We start from the raw sequence: 23,116 nt of genomic DNA on the forward strand, positions 1-23,116 counted from the left end.
TAAATAACATCACTGCCTCTCCTTTGTCTACCCTGCTTGTTACTTCCTCAAACAACTCTAACAGATTAGTCAGACAAGATATTTCCCTTTACCGAAACCATGCAGACTTTGACTTATTTTATCATTAGTCTCCAAGTACCCTGAAATGTCATCCTTAATATAGACTCCAACACTTTCCCAACCACTGAGGTTAGGCTAACCGGACTATAACTTCCTTTCTTTTGCCTTCCTCCCTTCTTAAGAAGTGACAGGGAAAGCCAAGACTAAAGATGGTGCTGCTTCGTGTTTTGCTATTTCATACCCAGAAGTAGGGAAAAATTCCATTCATATAGTCGATGTGGAGAGGATATTTCCTACAGTGTGTGAGTCTAGAACCAGAGAGCACAGTCTTATGATAGAGGGATGTCCATTTAGAAAAGAGATGAGGAGGACTTTCTTTAGCCACAGGGAGGTGAATCTGTGAATTCATTGCCAAAGGCAACTATGGAATCCAGGTCATTGGGTACATTTAAGATGGAGGTTGATAGGTTCTGGGTTAGTCAGGGCTTGAAAGGGAGAAGGCAGGGGAATGGGATTGAGAGGGAAATGGAACAGCCATGATAAAACCGCCAAGCAGACTCAACGGCCAAATGGCCTAATTCTGTTCCTCTCTCTTATGGTCTTATATCTATAGATAAAAATTAACCAATTAGAAATTACTTATTTAATACTGCAATACCAAGTTAACCAATGAGAAAACACATATTCACTTAATCAGAACAAAGAAGCTTCCAGAGCTTTCCAGAATTATACTTTATATAACCACTAGAAGCATATTAAATTGATAGATGCACTCTGACCAAATTTATCAAGGTAAAGATAATTTTAAATCTAGTTTTGATGATGAGGTCTCCTATACATTGGAGAAACCAATTCAAAAATAAACAAGAGAAAATCTGCAGGTGCTGGAAATCCAAGCAATGTGCACAAAATGCTGGAGGAACTCAGCAGATCAGGCAGCATCTATGGATATTGATAAACAGTCAACGTTTCAGGTGAGAGCCTAATCTTGAATCTTGAAATGAATATTGGGTGACTGCTTTGGAAAACAACTGTAAAATTGATTCTGAGCTTTGAGTCCTATAGACCATAAGACATAGGAGCAGAATTAGGCCATTTGGCCCATTGAGTCTGCGCCACCATTTCATCATGGCTGATCCATTTCCCTCTCAACTCCATTCTCCTGCCTTCTGTCTATAATCTTGCACACCCTGATTTATCAAGAATGACCTCCACCTTAAATACACCTAATGAGTTGGCCTTCACAGCCACCTGTGGCAACGAATTCCACAGACTCACTACCCTTTGACTAAAGAAATTCATCCTCGTCTTTGTTCTAAATGGACGTCCCTCTATTCTGAAGCTGTGCCCTCTGGTCCTAGACTTGTCCACAAAAGCAAACATCCTCTTCACATCTACTCTATCTAGTTGTCTACTACTTTCAATCTGTAGCTCTGTCCCATCAACACTTCTTTGTTATTGACTTGTAGAGATGCCCAGTGTGAGCTGAGCAATCTACACCTAAGTTTCTGAATGGACACATTGCAGCACTTGGTATTCCATAATGAATTCAGCAATTTTATGTTATCAACTGCCTGTTTCTCTAATGGAACCATAGCAAAATACAGGATGGAAACAGGCCCTTGGCTCACCAAATCCATCATGTCCATCAAATACCCCATTTATACCAATCCTTCATAATTCTCCTCATATTCTCATCAATGGTGTGCCACAGTGGCATAGTGGTTAGCATGATGCTATTACAGCTCGGGGTTGTTGGAGTTAGAGTTCAATTTCATCACTATTTGTAAGGAGTTCATACATTCTCCCCATGACCGTGTGGATTTCCTTTGGGAGCTCCAGTTCCCTCCCACAGTCTAAAGATGTACCAGTTAGTAGGTTAATTGGTTAATGTAAATTGTCCAGTGATTAGGCCTGGGGCTAGATAGGTGGGTTGCTGAGCAATGCAGCCCATTGAGACAGCTCTACACTGTATCTCTAAATAAAATAAATAAATAGAACTACCCCCCAGATTCACACACCTACAGCATATAATGGGGATAATTTACAGTGGCCAATTAATTTAGCAATCTGCACATCTATAGGAAGTGAAAGAAAACTGAGCACCTGAAGGAAATCAACAGGCCATAGGAAGTACATACAAACTCTATGCAAGTGGTCAGATTGCATCTGGTTCTCTGGTGTTTCAAGTCAGTGGCTCGACAGTGACCCCACTATGCACCCCACTCACCATCAATGTTCCAAGATTCTTCAATTTTAATTTGTTTCATTTTCTCTAATTCCTGCTGTTTAAATAATAATTACTTTTACAACTTTGATCTGCACCCTACACAGACATTCACATTTATACTTCTTTTGATGAAAAATAATAGAACACTACGGCACAAAAACAGACCAATTAGCCGAAGGTGCCTGTGCTGACCATGATGTCAATCCAGACTAATTTCTCGACTATACCTCTTCCCACCCTGCCAAATGTAAAAATGCTATTCCCTGTTCCTCCGTCTCCACCGCATCTGCTCCCAGGATGAGGCTTTCCATTCAAGGACATCTCAAATGTCCTCTTTCTTTAAGAACCATAGTTTCCCTTCTGCCATCATCAATGACGCCTTCACCCGCCATCAATAACGCCCTCACCTGCATCTCCTCCATTTCCCGCACTTTGGCCCTCACCTCATCCTCCCATCACCACAACAGGGACCGTGTTCCCCTTGTCCTCACCAACCACCCCACCAGCCTCCGGATCCAGCATATTATCCTCCGCAACTTCCGCCACCTTCAACAGGACCCCACCACTAAGCACATCTTTCCCTCTCTATCCCTCTCCACCTTTTGAAGAGACCGTTCCCTCTGCGACTGCCTGGTCCACACGCCCCTCCTCACAGATCTCCCACATGGTACTTACCCCTGCAAGTGTAAATGCTACAACTGTCCCTACACCTCCTCTCTTATCACCATTCAGAGCCCCAACAGTCCTTCCAGGTGAGGCAACACTTCACTTGTGAGTCTGTTGGGGTCATCTATTGCATCCAGTGCTCCCGGTGTGGCCTCCTCTACATTGGCGAGACCCGACGCAGATTGGAGCTCCTCTGCTCCATCTGCCATAACAGACAGGATTTCCCAGTTGCCACCCACTTCAACTCTGCTTCACGTTCTCATTCGGATATGTCCATACATGGCCTCCTCAACTGCCATGATGAGGCCAAACTCAGGTTGGAGGAGCAACACCTCATATACCGTCTGGGTAGTCTCCAGCCCCTTGGTATGGACATCGAATTCTCTAACTTCCGGTAATTCCCTCCCTCTCCCTTCCCCCATCCCACTTTCACTCTGCCTCCTCTTCCAGCTGCCTATCACCTCTCCCATGATTCTGTCTTCTTGTACTACCCATAGTGCTTCCCCCTTACATTCCTTCTTCACCTTTCCTGCCTATCCCCTCCCTGCTTCCCCTCCCCCACCCCTTGATCTCTCCTCTGATTGGTTTTTCATCTGGCACCTACCAGCCTTCTCCTTCCCACCCTCCCCCCACCTTCTTTATAGGGCCCCTACCTCCTTCCTCAGTCCTGATAAAGGGTCTCGGCCTGAAACGTTGACTGCTCGTTTCCACGGATGCTGCCCAACCTGCTGAGTTCCTCCAGCGTGTTGTACGTGTTACCCAGGCTAATTCCATCTGCCTGCACATGGGTTGTATCCCTCCATTCCTTGCCTGTTCATGTGCTTGTTTAAATACCTCCTAAACACTGTTGTATCTACTTCTACCACTTCTACTGGCAATGTGTTCCAGCCATCTATCACTCTCTGTGAAAAGGAGCAGAATCAGATTTTAGCAAGGCACCCCACACGGTACCCCATGCAAGGCTTATTGAGAAAGTAAGGAGGCAAGGGATCCAGAACTGGCTTGCCCACAGAAGGCAAAGAAGGGATCTGTTCTGGGCCCCTACTCTTCATGATTTTTATAAATGACTTGGATGGGGAAGTGGAGGAATGGGTTAGTAAATTTGCTGATGACACAAATGTTGGGGGTGCTGTGGATAGTGTGGAGGGCTGTCAGGGGTTACAACAGGACATTGATAGAATGAAAAACTGGGCTGGGAAGTGCCAGATGGAGTTCAACCCAGATAAATGTGAGGTGGTTCATTTTGGTAGGTCAAATATGATGGCAGAATATAGCATTAACGGTAAGACTCTTGGCAGTGTGGAGGATCAGAGGGATCTTGGGGTCCAAGTCCCCCTACTCCAGTCTCTAAGCCATGCATGAACATGTTATTTTTGCGCTCGTTAGCACGTGGCACAGGCAGCAATCCTAGATTACTACCCTGGAGGTCCTGCTTTTCAGCTTCCTACCCAACTCCCTGAATTCTCTCTTCAGGCCTCCTCCCTTTTTCTGCCTATGTCACTGGTACCAACGTGTACCAAGACTTCTGGCTGTTCACCCTCTCCCCTCAGAATACTCTCCACCCAATCTGAGACATCCCGTACCCTGGCACTTGGGTGGCAACGCACCATATGAGTATCACTATCAGGCTGACAGAACTGCCTGTCTGTACCCGTCACTATTGAATCCCCTATGACTTACCGCATTCCTCATCATTTTCTCTCCCTTCTGCGCCATGGAACCAGGGTCAGTGCCAGAGACCCGATCGCCGTGGTTGTCCTCTGTCAGGTCATCCCCTTCAACAGCATCCAAAACGAGATGATTACTGAGGGGGTTGGCCATACTGAGGGGGTTGGTGCTCTCTACTATCTGAGCTCTTCCCATCCTTTCCCTGACAGTCACCCAGTTATCTAACTGCTTCAGCCTTGGGGTGACTAACTCCTTGTAGCTCCTCTATATCTCCTGCTCACTTTCCCTTATAAGCTGTAGCTCATCAAGCCATAGCTCCAGATCCCTAACACAGTCTCTCAGAAGCTGCATCTCAGTGCACCTGGCACAGATGTGGCCATCTGGGAGAGTGGAAGATTCCCAAGATTCCCACATGTGACACCCAGAGCAAAGTATTAGCCCTACAGCCATGCTCTCCATTCCTCCAAAAAAAATGCAAGGGAAAAAAAATTGAAGTCCACCTACCTATTTACCTCACTGAAGCCCGAATGAGCCAAAGCCTTACTACTCTGCTTCAGACCACTCCATTAATGACTGCTCCAATTTGCAGTGTCTCCCTTTTATGCCTGAAACCTCCCAGCCCAAGATTGGTGTGCCGTTAAAGTTGACAAGGGTAAAGCAGTGGATGTTGTCTATATGGACTTCAGAAAGGCCTTTGACAGGGTTCCACACGGAAGGTTAGTTAGGAAGGTTCAATCGTTAGGTATTAATATTGAAGTAGTAAAACGGATTCAACAATAGCTGGATGGGAGATGCCTGAGAGTAGTGGTGGATAACAGTTTGTCAGGTTGGAGGCCGGTGACTAGTGGTGTGCCTCAGGGATCTGTACTGGGTCCAACGTTGTTTGTCATATACATTAATGATCTGGATGATGGGGTGGTAAATTGGATTAGTAAGTATGCAGATGATACTAAGGTAGGTGGCGTTGTGGATAATGAAGTAGGTTTTCAAAGCTTGCAGAGAGATTTAGGCCAGTTAGAAGAGTGGGCTGAAAGATGGCAAATGGAGTTTAATGCTGATAAGTGTGAGGTGCTACATTTTGGTAGGAATAATCAAAATAGGACATGCACGGTAAATAGTAGGGCATTAAGGAATACAGTAGAACAGAGTGATCTAGGAATAATGGCGCATAGTTCCCTGAAGGTGGAATCTCATGTGGATAGGGTGATGAAGAAAGCTTTTGGAATGGTGGCCTTCATAAATTAGAGCATTGAGTATAGGAGTTGAGTTGTAATATTAAAATTTTACAAGGCATTGGTGAGGCCAAATTTGGAGTATTGTGTACAGTTCTGGTCACTAAATTATAGGAAAGATATCAACAAAATAGAGAGAGTACAGAGGAGATTTACTAGAATGTTACCTGGGTTTCAGCACCTAAGTTACACAGATAGGTTGAACAAGTTAGGTCTTTTTTCTTTGGAGCGTAGAAGATTGAGGGGGGACTTGATAGAGGTATTTAAAATTATGAAGGGGATAGATAGAGTTGACGTGGATGGGTTTTTCCATTGAGAGTAGGGGAGATTCAAACAAGAGGACATGAGTTGAGAGTTAAGGGCCAAAAGTTTAAGGGTAAAATGAGGGGGAACTTCTTTACTCAGAGAGTGGTAGCTCTGTGGAATGAGCTTCCAGTAGAAGTGGTAGAGGCAGGTTCAATTTTGTCATTTAAAAAAAAATTGGATAGGTATATAGACAGGAAAGGAATGGAGGGTTATGGGCTGAGTGCAGGTAGGTGGGACTAGGTGAGAGTAAGCGTTCGGCACGGATTAGAAGGGCCGAGATGGCCTGTTTCCGTGCTGTAATTGTTATGGTTATAGCCGAGTTCCTGCGAAGCTTTCCCCTCCTAAACTTTGCTCCCGGACATGTATGCCGCCTCCTCTCACCGGTTATCGGCAGCACTACAATGAAAGACATGATAAATACATTTAGAGAAAAAAACTGAATTACAATAAATATAAACTTAAGTTAAAATAAGTACCAAAAAACAGAAATTAAAAAGTAGCAAGGTAGTGTTCATGGGTTCAATGTCCATTTAGAAATTGAATGCTTCATAAATCTGCTTTAAACTTCCCCCCTCACCTTAAAGCCATGTACCACAAGTATCTGACACTTCCACTCTGGAAAAAACTCTATCTTCTTTATCCGTGCCTCAATCAGGTTGCCCTTGGCTTCTGACATTTCTGAGAAAACATTCCAAGTTTGGCCAAATTCTTCTTACAGCTAGTACTCTCTAGTCCGGACAACATATTCTGCACCCTCTCCAAAACATCCACATTCTTCTTGTTCACCACTACTTTATTTCCTGCCAATCACCTTATGTAGAGCCTAGCATCACTTTATCGATGTACAATTAATATATATAAACTATCTTATTTATTTATATTTATTGTTTTGTTTTTATTATTATTGCCATAGAACCATAGACCATTATAACACAAAAACAGGCCTTTTGGTCCTTCTTGGCTGTGCCAAACCATTTTTCTGCCTAGTCCCACTGACCTGCACCCGGCCCATATCCCTCCATACACCTCTCATCTATGTACCTGTCCAAGTTTTTCTTAAATGTTAAAAGTGAGCCTGCATTTACCACTTCATCTGGCAGCTCATTTCACACTCCCACCACTCTCTGTGTGAAGAAGCCCCCCCTAAAGTTCCCTTTAAACTTTTCCGCCTTCACCCTTAACCCATGTCCTCTGGTTTTATTTTCCCCTAGCCTCAGTGGAAAAAGCCTGCTTGCATTCACTCTGACTATACCCATCATAATTTTATATACCTCTATCAAGTCTCCCCTCATTCTTCTATGCTCCAGGCAATAAAGTCCTAACCTATTCAACCTTTCTCTGTAACTCAGTTTCTCAAGTCCCGGCAACATCCTTGTAAACCTTCTCTGCACTCTTTCAACCTTATTAATATCCTTCCTGTAATTCAGTGACCAAAACTGCACACAATACTCCAAATTTGGCCTCACCAATGCCTTATACAACCTCACCATAACATTCCAAATCTTATACTCAATACTTTGATTTATAAAGGCCAATGTACCAAAAGCTCTCTTTTACTACCCTATCAACCTGTGATCCGCTTTTAGGGAATTTTGCATCTGTAATCCTAGATCCCTCTGTTCTACTGCACTCCTCAGTGCCATACCATTTACTTTGTATGTTCTACCTTGGTTTTTCCTTCCAAAGTGCAGTACCTCACACTTGTCTGTATTAAACTCCATCTGACATTTTTAGCCCATTTTTCCAGCTGGTCTAGATCCCTCTGCAAGCTTTGAAAACCTTCCTCAACTCTCCACTACACCTCCAATCATTGTATCATCAGCAATTTTGCTGATCCAATTTACCACATTATCATCCAGATTATTGATATAGATGACAAATAAAAATGGACCCAGTATTGATCCCTGTGGCACACCACTAGTCACAGGCCTCCGCTCAGAGAAGCAATCCTCCACTACCACTCTCTGACTTCTCCCATTGAGCCAATGTCTAATCCAATTTACTACCTCACCATGTATACCTTGCGATGGAATCTTCCTAACTAACCTCCCGTGCGGAACCTTGTCAAAGGCCTTACTGAAGTCCATGTAGACATTATCCACTTCATCCACTTTCCTTGTAACCTCTTCGAAAAACTCTAATAGATTTGTTAAACATGACCTACCATGCACAAAGCCGTGTTGACTCTCCCTAATAAGTCCCTGTCTATCTAAATATTGGAAGGAGTACTAAGAGATAGGATCTACTAGTATTTAGATAGAGGTACCTACTATTACCTACTACCGATGTCAAACTTACCAGCCTATAATTTCCCAGATTACTTTTAGAGCCTTTTTTAAACAACAGAACAACATGAGCTATCATCCAATCCTCCGGCACTCACCCGTAGATACTGACATTTTAAATATATCTGCCAGGGCCCCTGCAATTTCAACGCTAGTCTCCTTCAAGGTCCGAGGGAATACCCTGTCAGATCCTGGGGATTTATCTACTCTGATTTGCCTCAAAATAGCAAGCACCTCCTTCTCTTCAATCTGTATAGGTTCCATGACCTCACTACTTGTTTGCCTTATTTCCATTGACTCCATGCCAGTTTCCTTAGTAAATACAGACGCAAAAAACCCATTTAAGATCTCCCCCATTTCTTTTGATTCCATAGATAGCCAACCACTCTGATCTTCAAGAGGACCAATTTTATCCCTCACTATCCTTTTTGCTCTTAATAAACCTGTAGAAGCTCTTTTAGATTATCCTTCACCTTGACTGCCAAAGCTACCTCATGTCTTCTTTTAGCCCTCCTGATTTCTTTCTTAAGTTTTTTTTGTACTTTTTATACTCCTCAAATACCTTATTTGTTCCCTGTTTCCTATACATGTCATATATCTCTCTCTTCTTCTTTATCAGAGTACCAATATCCCTAGAGAACCAAGGTTCCTTATTCTTATTCACTTTGCCTTTAATCCTGACAGGAACATAGAAACTCTGCACTCTCAAAATTTCTCCTTTGAAAACCTCCCACTTACCAACGACATCCTTGCCAGAGAACAACCTATCCCAATCCACACTTTTTAGATCCTTGCTCATTTCTTCAAAATTGACCTTTTTCCAGTTTAGAACCTCAACCTGAGGACCAGATCTATCTTTAACCATGATCAAGTTGAAACTAATGGTGTTATGATCACTGGAACCAAAGTGTTCCCCTACACACACTTTCATCACCTGTCCTAACTCGTGTCCTATTAGGAGATCTAATATTGCATCCTCTCTAGTCAGTACCTCTATATATTGACTGGAATAACAAATATTTTGTTCTCCTTTAGAAAAGCTACAGCACACAACAGGCCCTTTGGCCCACATTCTTGTTCCGAACATGTCCCTACCTTAAAAATTACTAGGTTTACCCATAGCCCTCTATTTTTCTAAGCTCCATGTACCTATCCAAAAGTCTCTTAAAAGACCCTATTGTATCTACTTCCACCACCGTTGTTGGCAGTCCATTCTGCGCACTCACCACTCTCTGGTAAAAAAAACTTACCCCTGACATCTCCTCTGTACCTACTCCCAAGCACCTTAAACCTGTGCCCTCTTGTGGCAGCCATTTCAGCCCTGGGGAAAAAGCCTCTGACTATCCACATGATCAATGGCTCTCAACATCTTATACACCTCTATCAGGTCACCTCTCATCCTCTGCCGCTTCAAGGAGAAAAGGCCGAGTTCACTCAACTTATTCTCATAAGGCACACTCCCCAATCCAGGCAACATCCTGTAAATCTCCTCTGCACCCTTTCTATGGTTTTCACATCCTTCCTGTAGTGAGGCGACCAGAACTGAGCACAGTACCCCAAGTGGGGTCTGACCAGGGTCCTATATAGTTGCAACATTACCCCTCAGCTTCTAAATTCAATTCCACAATTGATGAAGGCCAATACACTGTATGCCTTCTTAGCCACAGAGTCAACCTACGCAACTGCTTTAAGCGTCCTATGGACTCCGACCCCAAGATCCCTCTGATCCTCCGCACTGCCAAGAGTCTTAGCATTAATACTATATTCTGCCATCATATTTGGCTTACCAAGATGAACCACTTCACACTTATCTGGGTTGAACTCCATCTGCCACTTCTCAGCCCAGTTTACTTTACTTTACTTTATTGTCACCAAACAATTGATACTAGAGCATACAATTATCACAGTGATACTTGTTTCTGCACTTCACACTCCCTGAAGTACAAATCAAAGTAAATATAATAAAAATAAAAATTATAAATCATAATTAGAAAATAGAAAAGGGAAAGTAAGGTAGTGCAAGTCAGGTCCAGATATTTGGAAGATACGGCCCAGATCCCGGTCAGGATCTGTTCAGCAGTCTTATCACAGTTGGAAAGAAGCTGTTCCCAAATCTGGCTGTACGAATCTTCATGCTCCTGAACCTTCTCCCGGAGGGAAGTGGGACAAAAAGTGTGTTGGCTGGGTGGGTCTTGTTCTCGATTATCCTGGCAGCACTGCTCCGACAGCCTGTGATGTAAAGTGAGTCCAAGGATGGAAGATTGGTTTGTGTGATGTACTGGGCTATGTTCACGATCTTCTGCAGCTTCTTCCGGTCTTGGACAGGAAAACTTCCACACCAAGTTGCGATGCACCCTAGAAGAATGCTTTCTACGGTGCACCTATAAAAATTAGTAAGGGTTTTAGCTTTAGAAATTTAGCAAATTTCTTCAGCTTTCTCAGGAAGTAAAGGCACTGGTGGGCCTTCTTGGCAGTGGACTCTGCTTGGTTAGACCAAGTCAGGTCACTTGTGATATTCACCCTGAGGAACTTAAAGTTTTTGACCTGTTCAACCTGCGTACCACCAATGTAGATGGGGTTGTGCGGTCCGCTACTCCTTCGTCTTGCTGACATTGAGGGATAGGTTATTGTCTTCGCACCATGCCACTAGGTTCTAATTTCCTCTCTGTACTCAGACTCATCATTACCCAAGATACGGTCTACAATTATGGTGTCATCAGCAAACTTATATATTGAGTTTGATGGAAACTAGGCTACACAATCATGGGTGTACAGTGAGTATAGCAGGGGGCTGAGTACACAGCCTTGTGGGGCACCAGTGTTCAGAGTGATTGTAGAGGAGAGCTTGACCCCTATTTTTACAGCCTGGGTCCTGTCATTCTATCAATGTTTTGCATTAGTTTTGCATCCTATCAATGTCCTGCTGTAACCTTTACACTTGTATACTGGAAATGACATTAAACAGCCTTGAATCTTGTAATAAGATGACTAGAGCTATTTTCAATACTCAAAATGTGGCCATGTATAACTGCATCATGACTTCCCACTTTAGTATTCAAATCCCCAACTGTTGAAAGCAAGTGTGCCATAGACCTTCCTATCACCCTGTCTCCTTTATTGAGTTGTCACTTTCAAGGAGCTGTGAATTCATATCCCTCTGTACATCAATGCTCCAAACAGTACTGTTAATGACTGTATATTTTCTTTTGACATTTGACCTCCTGAAGTAAGACACCTTACATTTGTTGGAATAAATCCTGGATGAGAACCTAGTATGTATTGATGACAGAAGAAGCAATACTCGAGTGATCAAAAGCAAGCAGTTATTATTAACACAAGAGATTTTGCAGATGCCGGAAATCCAGGGTTAGACACACAAAACATTTGAGGAACTCATCAGGTCAGGCAGCAGTTGTAGAAATGAATGAACAATTGACGTTTCAGGCCAAGTGCCTTCTTCAGGACAGAAAAAAAGAAGGGGGAAGTGCCAGAAAAAAGTTGGGAGAGGTTATGGAGAACTATCTAGAACAGAGGTTCCCAGCCTGTGGTCCATGAACTCCTTGCTTAATGGTATTGGCCCATGGCATAAAAGCATTTGTGAACCCCTGATCTAGGAGCCAGGTGGGTAGGAAAGATGGAGAAGGAATCTGATAAAAAAGGAGGAGGCCATAGACTGATATATCAGAATGGAAATGAGGTTAGGAATTAAAATGGCCTGGTAGCCAACCATTTTGCCATGTTGAAGTCACTCTCAGGGTGGAGGAGCAACACCTCATATTCTGTCTAGGTAGTCTCCAACCTAATCGCATGAACATCAATATCTCCTTCTGGTAATGTTTTTCCTCCCTTCTTCCTTTCTTCTATTCCCCACTCTGGTGTCTTACTTCTCCTCCCCTGGTGCCCCTCCTTCTTCCCTCCTTTCCTATCAGATTCCGTCTTCTCTAGCCTGTTACCCTTCCCACCCACCTGGCTTCAACTATTACCTTCTAGCTAGTCCTCCTCCTCCTTCTCTCACCTATTTATTCTGGCTTTTCCTTCCATTCTTTCTGATCCTGCAAAAAATAGAGTAATAGAGTGCCATGGGTAACTTTAGGTAAGTTCTAAAGTAAATACATGTTCGGCACAGCATTGTGGGCCGAAGGACCTGTATTCTGCTGTAGGTTTTCTATATTTCTATCCAAAATGTCAACTGTTTATTAATTTCGAACAGTTATCATTGTTTGATTTCTAAATCAAACAATGATAACTATTAAAGGAAAGATATGTCGATCCTGGTGAGAGTTGAGAGGAAATTACAGAAGCATGATTCCAGGAATGAAAAGCTTGAAGTATGAGGAATGTTTAATTTCTATGGCCTATGCGCAATGCAATTCAGAAGGATGAGGGTGAACCTCACTGAAACCTAATGAATGCTGAAATGCTTGGATAGACTGACATGGAGATATAGTTTCCATTAGTAGTTGAGTCTGATCGGAGTAGAATAACAGCTTCAGAATAAAAGTACATCCCTTTAAAACAGATGAGGATAAACTTCTTCAGGCAGAGAACAGTGAATATGTCAAAATTATTGCCACAGTGAAGTTCAAGTCATTGGGTGTCCCTAAGGTGGAGATTTATAACTTCTTGATTAATTAACAGATTGAAGGTTAAAAGGAGAAAGTGTGAGAATGGGGTTTACAAAATCAGCCATAATTGAATGGGGGAACAGACTTGATGGCCAAATGGCCTACTTCTTCTCCTATATCTTCTTGTCTTGTGGTTTTACTGATGCAAGCTGTAACTCTTCTTTCAGTAATTTTACGTGGATTGTTGGCAAGACAAAAGAATTGAGTTTAAACATCTCACTGATTAATAATGGAGAAGATTCGTATCTCACCACTATGTACCTTTGCTATCCAACAAACTTTTACTTCAAGGAGATTTCAAAGTCTGAGGTAAGATGAAATTCCAAACAAGGGATTACAGCTGAAGCACTGGAGGAATTTTATCCCCAGGCAAAGAAAGGTTATGCTTGATTTTAAATAAAATCACAGAACAGTTGAAGTTTCTTAGGCTCCTTGTGTAATTTTAACTGATCTGTATTGCTTGTTTAAGAATATTTTTTCTGGGGTCATACAGATTATTGTTCCATGGAGTTGGGCAGATCGACATAGGCCACTTGATCACATGATACATTTGCACCTTGCATGAAGTTAGACTCACATTTTGGACTCCAGTGTCTTCCTTTGAATTAATTTAATGTTTTCCAGTTACAAAACACAACAGTGGTGAAGAGGTATTTTTAAAAAGAACGCAAGATAGCTACTGACCTGTTGAAGCTTAGCGAGACATTGGAACTATATATTAAAAAAATTGCAATGAATGAAAAAACACAGCCCAACACATGCAAAGGCTAGCGAGTTAAAAAATAAGGCAGGAAATGGAAGAATTCACAGGTTCATGAAGATTGAATACCAGATGATAATAATCACCAAAAAAAAGCAGAAATGCCTATGTCAGAAAAATGTACGTGTTTGATTACACAACAGATAACTGGAATATGTATACTGAGCTAATCAAACAGTATTTTAAAGCAAATGGAATAGCCAATGAGAAACAAGTACTAATTTTGCTGAGTGCATTGGGTTTAAAGGCATACAGTTTGCTTCAAAGTTTAACTACTCCAACCAAACCAGCAGATCACTGCTATTGTGAAAGTAATGCAGGACTACTTAGAAATAAAACCATTGCTGTTTGCAGAACGCTTTAGATTTCGTAAGCAGAATCAAAAAGAAAGTGAGTCCATTTCAGCATATGTGGCTGACTTGAAGAGATTGTCTGAGCATTGTCAGTTCAGTAATGGGCTTAATGATACATTGAGATATCATTTAGTTTGTGGAATCTTACAAGAAAGCATTCAAAAACAGCTCCTAACTAAAGCATAACTTACATTTTAAAAAGCAGTTGAAATTGATGCATCGATGGAAACAGGAGAGAGACACACACAATTGAGTTGCAGTCAGGGATGAAATAGAACGTGACCAAAATTGCAATGTCTAAGCAAAAGGTTTCAAAGGATTAGGCATGGTATGACTAATGTCCTGAACTGTGTATCATAGGAAAGGTAGATGAGCTCAAGGTATGGATCGACACCTGGAATTGTGATATTGTAGCTATTAGTGAGACTTGGTTGCAGGAGGGATAGGACTGGCAGCTCAATATTCCAGGGTTCTGTTGTTTTAGATGTGACAGAGCAGGAGGGATTAAATGAGGAAGAGAGGTGGTATTACTAGTCAAAGAAATTGTCACAGCAGTTCTCAGTCAGGACAGACCGGAGAACATGTCTAGTGAGAAGTTCTGGGTGGAGCTGAGTAATAAGAAATGTATGGCCATATTAATGGAGCCATATTAAAGAACACCCAACAGTCTGAGGGATTTGGAGGAACAAATTTGTAGACAGATAGCAGAATGTTGCAAGAAACATAAGGTTGTTATAGTAGGTCATTTAACTTTCCTCATATTGACCAGGAATCCCATACTGTAAAAGGACTAGATGGGATAGAATTTGTCAACACACACAAAATGCTGGTGGAACACAGCAGGCCAGGCAGCATCTATAAGGAGAAGCACTGTCGACGTTTCGGGCCGAGACCCTTCATCAGGACTAACTAGAAGGAAAGATACTAAGAGATTTGAAAGTAGTGGGGGGAGGGGGAAATGCAAAATGATAGGAGAAGACCGGAGGGGGTGGGATGAAGCTAAGAGCTGGAAAGGTGATTGGCGAAAGTGATACAGAGCTGGAGAAGGGAAAGGATCTTGGGATGGGAGGCCTCGGGAGAAAGAAAGGGGGGAGGAAGCACCAGAGGGAGGTGGAGAACAGGCAGAGTGATGGGCAGAGAGAGAGAAAAAAAAACAACTACTAAATATGTCAGGGATGGGGTAAGAAGGGGAGGAGGGGCATTAACGGAAATTAGAGAAGTCAATGTTCATGCCAGCAGTTTGGAGGCTACCCAGCCAGTATATAAGGTGTTGTTCCTCCAACCTGAGTTTGGATTCATCTTGACAATAGAGGAGGCCATGGATAGACATATCAGAATGTGAATGGGATGTGGAATTAAAATGTGTGGCCACTGGGAGATCCTGCTTTCTCTGGCGGACCGAGCGTAGGTGTTCAGCGACCCGACACAGACTGGGAGACCATTTCCCTTCTCCAGCTCTGTATCACTTTCGCCAATCACCTTTCCATCTCTTAGCTTCATCCCACCCCCTCCGGTCTTCTCCTATCATTTCGTATTTCCCCCAACCCCCACTACTTTCAAATCTCTTAGTATCCTTCCTTTCAGTTAGTCCTGACGAAGGGCCTCGGCCCGAAACATCGACAGTGCTTCTCCTTATAGATGCTGCCTGGCCTGCTGTGTTCCACCAGCATTTTGTGTGTGTTGTTTGAATTTCCAGCATCTGCAGATTTCCTCGTGTTTGCTCATAGAATTTGTCAAATGTGTTCAAGCACATCTCTTTAATCAATACATAGAAGTCCCAATGAGAGAATGAGCAATACTTGATCTGCTATTAGGGAATGAGACAGGGCAGGTAGCAGTAGCTTGTATAGGGGAACACTTTACATCTAGTGATCACAATGGCATTAGATTCTAAGTAAATAAGGAAAAAGATAATTCTGGTCCATGGGTTGAGATACCAAATTGGAGAAAAGGAAATTTTCATGGTATCAGAAAGTATCTGTCAAGTGTGGATTGGAGCAGGCTGTTTTCTGGCAAAGGTGTACTTGGTAAGTGGGAGGCATTCTAAAGTGAAATTTTGAGAATAGAAAGCTTGTATGTGCCTGTCAGAAAAAAAAAGGTAAAGAGAACAGGTTCAGGAAACCTTGGTTTTCAATAGTTAAGGGAAAAAAGAGAAACGTTGAAGGTATAGACAAATAGAGACAAATGAAGTGCTTATGGAGTATAAGAAATGCAAGAGAACACTCAAGAAAGAAATATGGAAGGCTAAAAGACATAAGGTTGCCTTACCTGACCAGGTGAAGCAGAATCATAAGGGATTCTGTAGATATGTTCAGATCAAAAGGATTGCAAGGGACAAAATTAGTCCTCTGGAAGATCAGAATGTTAATCCAGGTGGGGAACTAAAAGAGATAGCAGAGATCTTAAATGATTTTTTTGCATTTGTATTTACTCTGGAGACAGACACAGAGTCTAGAGAAATGAGACAAAATAGCAATGACTTCATGGGCCCTATACAGATTACACAGGATGAGGTGTTTGATCTTGAGGCAAATTAGGACGTATAAATCTGCAGGGCCTGACAAGGTGTTCCCTTGGACTCTGTGGAAAGCAAGTGCAGAAATTGGTGGGGCCCTAGCAAGGATATTTAAATCATACTTAGTGACAGGTGAGATATTGGGGAATTAGAGGATAACCATTGTTGTTCCACTGTTGAAGAAAGGTTCTAAAACAAATCAGGAGATTACAGGCTGGTTAGCTTGATATCAGTGGTAGGGAAAGTTATTGGAAGGTATTCTAAGGGACTGAATATATAAGTATTTGGTTAGACATGGACTGGTTAAGAATAGTCAGCATGGCTTCATACATGGTAGGTTATGTCTAACCAAACTTATAGACTGTTTTGAGGAAGCTACCATGTAAGTGGGTGAAGGCAAAGCAGTGGATGTTCTCTACATGGACTTTAGCAAGGCATTTGACAAGGTCCCACATGGGAGGTTGGTTAAGAAGGTTCATTCGCTGGGCATTCAGGATAAGGTAGAAAATTTGATTAGACATTGGCTTAGTGGGAGAAGCCAGAGAGTTGTGGTAGATGGTTGCCGCTCTCTCTGGAGGTCTGCAACTAGCGGAGTACGGAAGGGATCGGTGCTGTGTCCATTGTTGTTTGTAATCTATATCAATGTAATTAACTGGATCAGAAAGTTTGTGTTTCACTCCAAGATATACTATCATGGCTTGCAGCGGGATCTGGATCAGCTGGAAAAATGATAGATGGAATTTAATGTAGACAGGTGTGAAGTATTGTACTTCAGTAGTACCAACCAGAGTGAGTCTTTCACAGTGAACTGTAGGGCACTGAGGGGTGCTGAAGAGCAAAGGGATCTGGGAATACAGGTTCATAATTCATTGGAAGTGGTGACACAGGAATGCTTTTGGCACATTGGCCTCTGTCAATCAAAGTATTGAGTACAGAAGATAGGATGTTATGTTGAAGTTGTATAAGACATTGTTGAGGCCTAATTTGGAGTATTATATGCAGTTTTGGTCACCTACCTACAGGAAAGATGTAAACAAGGTTGAAAGAGTACAGAGAAAATGTACAATGTTGCTACTGGGTCTGGAGGATCTGAGTTATATAGAAAAATTGAATAGGTTAGAACTGTATTCCTTGGAATATAGAAGACTGAAAGAAAATTTGATAGAGGTATACAAAATTATGAGGGATATAGATAGGGTAAATGCAAGCAGGCTTTTTCCACTAAGACTGGGTGGGACCACAGTTAGAAATCATAGGTTAAAGGTGAAAGCTGAAAAGCTTAAGGGGAACATGAGGGGAAACTTCTTTACTCAGAGGGTGGTGAGAGTGTGGAATGTGCTGCCAGTGGTGCAGGTAAGCTCAATTACAATATTTAAGAGAAGTTTGGATAGGTTTATTGATGATAGGGGTGTGAAACGCTATGGTCAAGTTGCAGGTTGATGGGAGTAGGCAGGCTAAATGCTTTGGCACAGAATGGATGGGCTGGAGAGCCTATTTCTGCAGCATACTTTTCTATGACTCTATAGCCTCCAACAGAAATCGGCCTAGATGAGCAAATTGTATTACCATTATGGCAGGGGCTCACATACACCAGACCAATTTAGGCTTGATGCTGAAACTTACAGGAAATACAACAAAGATACACACAAAAAGCATATCATGAACAAAGTGGATGAGCTTAGAGTGTGGATCAGTACTTGGAGCTATCATGTTGTGGCCATTACAAAGACTTGGATGGCTCAGGGGCAGGAATGGTTACTTCGAATGCCAGGCTTTAGATGTTCCAGAAAGGACAGGGAGGGAGGCAAAATAGGTGGTGGTGTGGCACTGCTTATTAGAGATAGGTTCACGGCTGCAGAAAAGGAGGAAGTCATGGAGGGATCGTCTACTGTATCTCTGTGGGTGGAAGTTAGAAACAGGAAGAGGTCAATAACTCTTCTGGGTGTTTTCTTTTTATAAATCACCCAACGGTAACAGGGACATCAAAGAGCAGATAGGGAGACAGATTCTGCAATGGTGCAATAATAAGAGGGTTGTCGTGGTGGGAGATTTTAATTTCCCCAATATTGACTGGCATCTCCCTAGAGCAAGGGGTTTAGGTGGGGTGGAGTTTGTCAGGTGTGTTCAGGAAGGTTTCATGACACAATATGTAAATAGATCTACAAGAAGAGAGGTGGTACTTGATCTGGTATTGGGAAATGAACCTGGTCAGGTGTCAGGTCTCTCAGTGGGAGAGCATTTTGGAGATAGTGATCATAATTCTATCTCCTTTACCATAGCATTGGAGAGAGATAGGAACAGACAAATTTGGAAAGTGTTTAATTGGAGTAAGGGGAAAATGAAGCTACCAGGCAGGAACTTGGAAGCATAAATTGGGAGCAAATGTTCTCAGAGAAATGTATGGCAGAAATATGGCAAATGTTTATTGGATATTTGCTTGGCATTCTGCATAGGTACGTTCCAATGAGATAGGAAAAGAAACAGGAACCATGGTGTACAAAGGTTGTTGAAAACCTAGTCAAGAAGAAAAGAAAATCTTATGATAGGTTCAAAAACTTGGTTAATGACAGAGATCTAGAAAATTATAAGGCTAGCAGGAAGGAGCTTAAGAATGAAATTAGGAGAGCCAGAAGGGGCCATGAGTAGGCCTTGGTGAGGAAGTGGAGGGATGGGTTAGTAAATTTGCTGATGACACAAAGGTTGGGCGTGTTGTGGATAGTGTGGAGGGCTGTCAGAGTTTACAGCAGGACGTCGAAAGGATGCAAAACTGGGCTGAGAAGTGGCAGATGGAGCTCAACCCAGAGTGTGTGAGGTGGTTCATTTTAGTAGGTCAAATATGATAGCAGAATATAGTATTAATGGTAAGATTCTTGGCAGTTTGGCTTGCTAGTTGTTGTATTTCATTATCATGAACCCCATTCCCATAAGGGTTAACTTTTCTCCAGTACAAGTCCTTAGTTGGATATCTGCAGGCTTCAGTGTGAAGGATCAGAGGGATCTTGGGATCCGAGCTGTGCAGGTTGACTATGTGGTTAAAAAGGCATACCATGTCTTGGCCTTCATCAACCGTGGGATTGAGTTCAAGAGCTGAGAGGTAATGTTACAGCTCTATAGGACCCTAGTCAGACCCCACTTGCAGTACTGTGCTCAATTCTGATCACCTCACTACTGGAAGGATGTGGAAACTATAGAAAGAGTGCAGGGGAGATTTACAAGGATGTTGCCTGGATTGGAGAACATGCCTTATGTGAAGAGGTTGAGTGAACTTGGCCTTTTCTCCTTGGAGCGACGGAGGATGAGAGGTGACCTGATAGAGGTGTATAAGATGATAAGAGGCATTGATTGTGTGGATAGTCTGAGGCTTTTTCCCAGGGCTGAAATGGCTAACATGAGAGGGCACAGTTTTAAGGTGCTTGGAAGTAGGTACAGAGGAGATGTCAGGGGTAAGTTTTGTTTTGTTTTGTTTTCTTACACAGAAAGTGGTGAGTTGATGGAATGGGCTGATGGTGATAGTGATGGAGGCAGACATGATAGGGTCTTTTAAGAGACTCCTGGAGAGGTACATGGAGCTTGGAAAAATAGAGGGCTATGGGTAACCCTAGGTAATTTCTAAAGTACATGTTCGGCACAGCATCGTGGACCAAAGGGCCTGTATTGTGCTGTAGGTTTTCTCTGTTTCTATTTTACCATTATGTCAAGCAGACAAAAATAGTTGGACAGTACATTGAAGAGAAAAAGCTTAAAAGTCAAATTTCAGTTTCAGAAAGAGCACTAATCTGCATGCTGATTATGAAAAATCAAATCATAATGAGAATGATGCAGACTGTGTACCCTAGAGATTTCCAATGTGAAAACTAACAATAAACAAGCAATATGGCTTACACCAGAAGTAAACGGCAAATTAACTAAAATGGAATTGGACATTGGTTCAGTTGTTTCAGTCATACCACAAAATGAGTTTGGGAGGGATGACGTCTTTTAGTCAAATAGTACAGAAATTTAATATACCCAACAAGGATCTTTTTTGTTTCTTTCAGATAAGAGATTATATACAGAAAAAAAAAATCATTGTTAACTGGTTTCTATAGTTCCAACATAGAAAAGAGGATGTTTTGTTCTAAGGGTGAAGTCTCTATTAGTACTTTTTACAACATCCTGAGGGAATGAATGTACTTGTGGAGAGGCTGAGCAGCTGGGAAGGGACAGGGAGGAAAAGCTGGGAGTAGAAATTACAGCTGAAACATGAGAAGACAACTGTGATAATGCAAAGAAAATTTCAGTTTGTAATAGAACTAAAGCATTGCAACTCAAAATTCTGCTTAGAGCCCATCTGACTCCAGATCGTCTCTCGAAATTTAAGACGGGGGTTTCCCCAATGTATTCTAAATGTAAAGTAAATACTGGAACTTTCACCCACTGTTTTGGACTTGTCCCAAACTTCAGGCATGCTGGAGTGATATTTTGGGTGAAGTGAAAATGATTCTGAAGATGGAGCTTGAACTGGACCCAGTGTCTTTTCTCTTAGGCTTACCCAGCAGTCATATTATTAAAGCACATCAGAAAAAACTTTTTAACATCCTGACTTTTTGTGCAAGGAAGTACATTTTACTTTGTTGGATATCCGATATGGCCCCTGGACTTCTTGGTTGGCGTAAACTTATCATGGAATACATTCCTTTGGACTTTTTGACATTTATGGTACACTCAAAAACAAATAGTTTTCATAAAACATGGCAACCTTTTCTGCAGTATGTAGATGTAAACCTGTCTGCTATACTAATAAAGGCTTTTGTATAGGATGTTGTGGTGATGTCTATATTTTGATGGAAGTGTTCTGATAGCTGATATCTGTGAGGGTAAGAAATGTAAATGTAATTGTATCTGGAAATCGGAAGTTTTGTTATGCTGACCAAAAAATAAAAAATAAAATTTAAAAAAAGAGTTTGAACAGCACTTCAAAGATACTGAACTGAAGCCTGCAGATATCCAACTAAGGACTTGTACTGGAGAAAAGTTAACCCTTATGGGAATGGAGTTCATGCTAATGAAATACAACAACCAACAAGCCACATTGAGCTTGTATGTGGTTAAAAAAAAACAGAAGGACTAGCATTGTGGGGTTGTGATTGGCTGAGACAACTGGAACTTGATTGGAAATCTACCCACCATTTGCATGCCACATTCTCTACAATAAAGTCAACTGGAACTGAATTAAGCAAAGTACTGGATAATGTCACAACTGTCTCCATGCTGTATGCCATGAACCATTGCCCAACAGAGGTCAAACAGGTGCTGATACCAACCTTTGTGCCGCTGGTTGAAAAGCATATTGGACCAAGAAAAGACCATACTGCTCAGAGGAAACATAAAAGTGACAAAAACAGTGATCCAACTACAACAGGTAATATACCTATATCTAAGAAAGCCACTGATAAGATAATCAGGCAATTACTTGCAAAATGTAGCTATGTTTTAAGTTGGAAGAGTGTTCAAGGAGCTTCAGGAAAGTTGCAAGCATTTGGCCTCTGAGTATAAGGGACCAGAATCTATCCTGCATGCAATAAAGCTATTGCATGAAATTTAATTGGGAGACAAAAAACTGCTTATAAAAGTAGATGCAAAGACCAAAGCCTAGCTGAATGAATGGAAGGACAAAAAGAAAGGAATCAATGGAGATACAAAAACAGGGGATTTGTCAGATGACGTTGTGGATTGTAACCATTTATAACCATATAACAATTACAGTACGGAACCAAGCCATCTTGGCCCTTCTAGTCCATGCCGAACACTTACACTCACCTAGTCCCACCTACCCGCACTCAGCCCATAACCCTCCATTCCTTTCCTGTCCATATACCTATCAAATTTTACTTTAAATGACAATATTGAACCTGCCTCTATCACTTCTACTGGAAGCTTGTTTCACACAGCTACTGCTCTCTGAGTAAAGAAATTCCCCTTCGTGTTACCCTTAAATTTTTGCCCCCTAACCCTCAACTCATTTCCTCTTGTTTGAATCTTCCCTGCTCTCAATGGAAAAAGCCTATCCACGACAACTCCATCTATCCCTCTCATAATTTTAAATACCTCTATCAAGTACCCCCTCAACCTTCTACGCTCCAAATAATAAAGACCTAACTTATTCAACCTTTCTCTGTAACTTAGGTGCTGAGACCCAGGTAACATTCTAGTAAATCTCCTCTGCATTCTCTCTATTTTGTTGACATCTTTCCTATAATTCGGTGACCAGAACTGTACACAATACTCCAAATTTGGCCTCACCAATGCCTTGTACAATTTTAACATTACATCCCAACTCCTATACTCAATGCTCTGATTTATAAAGGCCAACATATCAAAAGCTTTCTACATCACCCTATCCACATGAGATTCCACCTTCAGGGAACTATGCACCA

The 23,116-nt window shown here is 42.0% G+C and overlaps 1 protein-coding gene across 1 annotated transcript in view; it reads left to right on the forward strand.

Moving 5' to 3' along the window:
* The window catches only part of LOC140731558 (integrin alpha-E-like), a 319,805-nt gene that overhangs the window by 170,324 nt on the left and 126,365 nt on the right, over positions 1 to 23,116 (forward strand). Inside the window, exon 21 of the mRNA XM_073053069.1 lies at positions 13,240 to 13,381. Within this exon, the coding sequence (XP_072909170.1) occupies positions 13,240 to 13,381 (142 nt within the window). The remainder of the gene's footprint in view (positions 1 to 13,239; positions 13,382 to 23,116) is intronic.

This window comes from Hemitrygon akajei, chromosome 8, assembly GCF_048418815.1.
Source record: "Hemitrygon akajei chromosome 8, sHemAka1.3, whole genome shotgun sequence".
NCBI lineage: Eukaryota > Metazoa > Chordata > Chondrichthyes > Myliobatiformes > Dasyatidae > Hemitrygon > Hemitrygon akajei.